The sequence below is a fragment of the Arachis duranensis genome, chromosome 4, assembly GCF_000817695.3.
Source record: "Arachis duranensis cultivar V14167 chromosome 4, aradu.V14167.gnm2.J7QH, whole genome shotgun sequence".
In the NCBI taxonomy this organism is placed as follows: Eukaryota; Viridiplantae; Streptophyta; class Magnoliopsida; order Fabales; family Fabaceae; genus Arachis; species Arachis duranensis.
The window spans coordinates 110906991-110911926 of NC_029775.3; the positions used below are offsets into that span (position 1 = coordinate 110906991).

At 31.5% G+C, this 4936-nt stretch overlaps 1 protein-coding gene across 1 annotated transcript; it reads right to left on the reverse strand.

Moving 5' to 3' along the window:
- Positions 1-715: 715 nt before the first annotated feature.
- Positions 716-4356, reverse strand: LOC107485861 (50S ribosomal protein L5, chloroplastic). Its single transcript, XM_016106401.3, has 3 exons — positions 4020-4356; positions 2453-2653; positions 716-1192 (listed from the first exon to the last, which is right to left on the reverse strand). The coding sequence occupies exons 1-3, from the start codon at positions 4296-4298 to the stop codon at positions 851-853; spliced, it is 822 nt and encodes a 273-aa protein (XP_015961887.1). The 5' UTR covers positions 4299-4356; the 3' UTR covers positions 716-850.
- Positions 4357-4936: the final 580 nt, after the last annotated feature.

Here is a 4936-nt window from a genome sequence, read left to right on the forward strand (position 1 = left end):
GAGTTCTCTTAGAATTGAGTTTTTTTTAGATTGATAATGAAAATGGTGTCCATGGTACTTATAGTTTTGTCTATAAATTCAGGCTAAAAGTTACCTTGTGTTAGGATAATGTGAAGTTTTAAGGGTTGAATTTTATGTAATGTCAAAAAATCGAAGTTTTACTAATTTTGTTGTTATGGTTTTTGAAGAGTTTTGTATTTTGAGGTTTTGTTTTGTGTTGGTTATTTATAAAATAAAAAATTATTTTCTTTCATTGAGGATATAAAACGTAGAGGAGAGTAGAGTAGAGAAATTAAAATGAATAAGAATAAATAAAAATTTTAAAAGCTAATGTGTTAAAAAAATACCTTCTTTTTAGAGAATGTTAATATTTATTTTATTTCTAATAAGGTGTTTGTTCCTTTTTTTGTTAGAATAAAAACTGGTAGTCATTCTTGATTAGTGTCTTAAATTTAAATTATACACATTGAGTATAAACTATAATTGCTAGGTAACGAGTGTTATATGCTTGAGCATTTTCTATTACTATATTGATGTTTTTTAGTTTTTATATTACGTTTACATTTTTCTTTGCCTTTTTTTATAATCATATTCTCTTACTACACCTCGTATTTCAAGTTGTATATACAATTTTCACTTGATATTATTTAATATAACTAAGATTTTTTCAAAATTAATCTTGCCCTTTCTAAATCTAAACAATAACACATGCTAGTAATAAATAAAAATCCTCGAATTTAACCGAAATTAAGTTAGCAACCATGATCTACATAATCATATGGCATACCTCTTACAAAAAGAATCAAGAATATTATTACATCTAAATTAAACAAAGTATACAACACAATATTTACTTCCTTGCTCTTCCCTTTGCTTTTGGATCAAAATGATGAGACTTGAGCTTCTTCTTGCGCATAGTAGAGGCAGGACCACCTCCCTCTCTGAATGGCATGCCCATAAGAACTAACAACTTTTGCGCTTCTTGATCGGTTTTAGCCGTCGTCGTGATGCAGATATCCATTCCCCTAGGTTTTCCGACAGCGTCGTATTTGATCTCCGGGAACACACCCTGGTCCTTAACGCCGACGCTGTAGTTCCCATTGCCATCAAAGCTGTTGGGGTTCAGACCTTGAAAATCTCTTGTCCTAGGAAGTCCTAAGTTGATAACTCGGTCTAGGAAGTTGTACATGACCTGTCAAATATCATGTTTTTATGCTATATGGAAAATGCCATAGTTATGGTTTATATTATGCAGTCCTAAAACCATGATTTGAGCAGTTAGTAACTTAATGAAGAAATGAAAAGTAACTTCAATTTTTTATGTTCAGATCACATACAGTATCAAGTTACACGCATTGTAACGAGTTTTCAGAAATCCACCAAGTCTCATTTAGTAAATTGTTGGTAATAACAATATTCATGAAATTGAACACTGAATTCAATATAAACAAATGAAATGACTAATATAGTCTATACAAAAGAAAACAAGTTCTTCAGCACCCGCTCCAAAATAAAATATAGAAACACACAAAAGCATGCAAGGAAAACACAGTTTTCTAACTTTTGATTCCTAAAGTACCAAGTTCAAGATAACAAAGAATAATGTTGTCTATGTAAAACTTTTTTGTTACAAGATAATGTTTGACAATGGAAGAAACATTTTTTGTTACAAGATAATGTTTGATAAATGGAAGAAAGCATATTCCGCCAACAAGTTCAGGATAACAAAGAACAATGTTGTCTATGTAAACATTTTTTGTAACAAGATAATGGTTTGACAAATGGAAGAAAGCATATTTCGCCAACAGAGAAAATACTCAACTAGCAATTAGCAAAATGAAGGCATATATTCCAAATTTCCAAAATCCAAAAAGCAACCAATTACTACTACCTATTCCAGGTTACTTTCTAATCTGAAGAGAAGTATGAAATCTTCACATTTTTTAAAGATTATTTGACTATCCAAATTCCCTTAGTCATGAATCCTCCATTACTGATGTCAAGAATTACTACCTTACCAAATCAACTGAATATGCCTTAAGAAATGAAATCCTTCCTTAGAAAACAACAACATTGAATCATATTCCATTACTCATAATTCATTCTACTCTTCTTTCACAAAAGAGACATCAATAAACTAACACAAAGTCTTTAGTACATGAGGCTAAACAATTCAACAAACAGAAATTAACAGTTCACAAAGACATTTAAGTTAGCTATACCAGCGAATAATCACCCTATCTCGGGATCAATAGTACTAGCATTGTAGCAGCTGATTATCACATCCCAGCAACATAGTGATAACCACATTGTTCTCAATACCATATGTAGTGTGAAAATGTCTAGATTGTGATAACAAAAGCTCAAGAAATTCGAGTAGCTAAATATTATATCTTTGACATGATTGAATATCTGCAGTAAACAACTATCAATTGAATAGCAGATGGCTCACCTTTCCTCTGAGTGTCACGGCTATCCCAAGTGGTTGACCTTCCCTAATCTTGAAGGTGGCAACAGAAGCCCTAGCCCGAGTCTTAATCGGTCTCTGCCCTGTGATCAGAGCCAGATCATTCATTGCTGCTTCCAAACCCTTTGCATTTTGTGCAGCATCACCAATACCGCAGTTAACTGTAATTTTCTCAATCTTCGGCACCTGAAACAATAGGCACAAAACAGAATCCAACATTGCAAGATTAAAGGATAACCAACTTATAACACCTCTATCTCATTTTTCCCACCACATTATTAAAAAATTGAACAACCCCATACCAAAAAATATTTGAACTTCAACCAGAAACCTCATGAAATCAAGCTAAATTAATATTCCTACATTGCATTTGCCACACCTTTATAACACCAAAACTTAAGAATCCAATTAACCCAACCAACAACAATAACAATAATAATAAAACAAGGCAAAGTATTTGATGGACTTTTCATAGAAAGTTCCATTTGATGGAGCTGTTTAAAATATCTAACATTTACTCTATGTTATTATGTATTTATTTATTGGTATCAAAATTTCTACTTAGTAATGACTCTACAAATTATAATTTTTCATAATAACACTTGAATCGCTCAAAAACCTATTCAATCCCAAATACCCAAACCGGAGACGTCCCCTGCCCCCATGGAAACATGACCATCCTCCTTGGGCATTGCGTTGCAGTGAAAACATCGGCATAGTTTCAATCAAAAAATTATTATTGTTGGGTCCTCCTCCTTCTTGATGAAAGGTCTTGTTTTTGATATTCTTGGATTTAGCTGGAAGGAGAATGGAAGGGATTTTGCAGCTGCAGGATGAAGATAGAACAATACCACTTGCAATGGTGCATAGATGAAATATCCTCAATTTTCAATCTTTTGTGTCAAACACTTGATTTTGCTCTGTCTTTTTTATTATCCACAAATATCCAATCACACAATCCTAATAAAAAGTATACATTTTATTTTCTCCAAAAACCTTTAATCCCTCCCACTGAAAAGCACATCTTCATTGTTTGAACTTATTATGTGGCCTTCATTAATCTGCTTCCCCTTGATTTCTCAATTGTTGACGAACCAGAACATATGCTTCAATCGTCACCGACCATGTCTGAGGAGGATGGCCATGTTCCAATGGAGCAAAGAATGTCTCCAGTATGGAGTTTGATGAGCTTTGAGTGATTCAAGTGTTGTCATGCCAAGTTACATCTATGTGGTTTTTATTATATTATTGAAAATTTGATGTCAATATTGAATATATAATAATTATACGAGACAAATGCATAAATATTTGGACAATTCCATCAAATAGAGCTCTTTATGAGAGCTCCATCAAATACTTTGCCATAAAACAAAACCCCATGAATACAAAGAAATTCTTTTATCATGCCTCTTTCACAATTTTCCCCCAGAATCAATAATAACAAAAAACTACAAGACCCCATAAACCAAAAACCAAAAAAGGCTACAACTTTCATTCTAAAACTTCGAAACAAAACAATCTCAAGAAAAAGTGGGTAAAGTTTCTTAAGAACCTGGTGGATATTGGTGTAATTGAACTCCTCCATGAGCAAAGGAACAATTTTGTCTTTGTAAGTAGTTTTGAGACGATGAACAGTCTCTGCTTCGGACTTGTCAACGAGCACCGCAGCACCAGAATCAGAGGCCTTCACAGACAGCAATCCATGCCTTGTTCCATGAGAAAACGGAACAGAAGATGATGAAGAAGAAGAAGAGTGTGGAGGTGGAAAGGGACGAAACTGAGCAAGGAAAGAGGAACTCGACGAGTGAAGAAGAGAATGAGTGGTTGCCATTGTTGTGGGTTTTGCTCACTCCACTTCTCTCTTCTGCTTCAAATATGGATATTGGTTGGATTGGATCGGAGGGCATAGATTTTATCATCCACTTGTAAAAAATTTCTTACTCTATATTATTTAACAACTATTCATTTATATATTTTCTTTTTTTTAACTATTTTACATTAATATAAGAGAGAATCATTATTCTAGAAATTATATAAGAATTACACTTGAAATTATACCTCCTTTAATAAGATAACAGAAAAAAAAATATATAAAATATTGATTTAACTTTTTAAATCATTCGATATTAAAGACTCTGAATAAGAATTAATTTAAAAATATTTTATTAAATTAAATGATTTCGTGTTCTATTATTTATTTTTAATATATCTCATTAATAATATAAATAATTATACTCTATACAAGATATATTGAGTATATCAATTTTTACATTTCACAAATACACGCATTTTATTTGCTTAAATTTGTATTTATAAATAAAATATATTTGTAATTAATTCATTTATACGGTTAACGAAATAAGTAATAGAACATAAAACATAAATAGTGGCCAAATTATCTATATAAATAAATAAATTATTTAAAATATTTATTAAAAAACTCTAAATAATGTTGTAATTTTATATTTT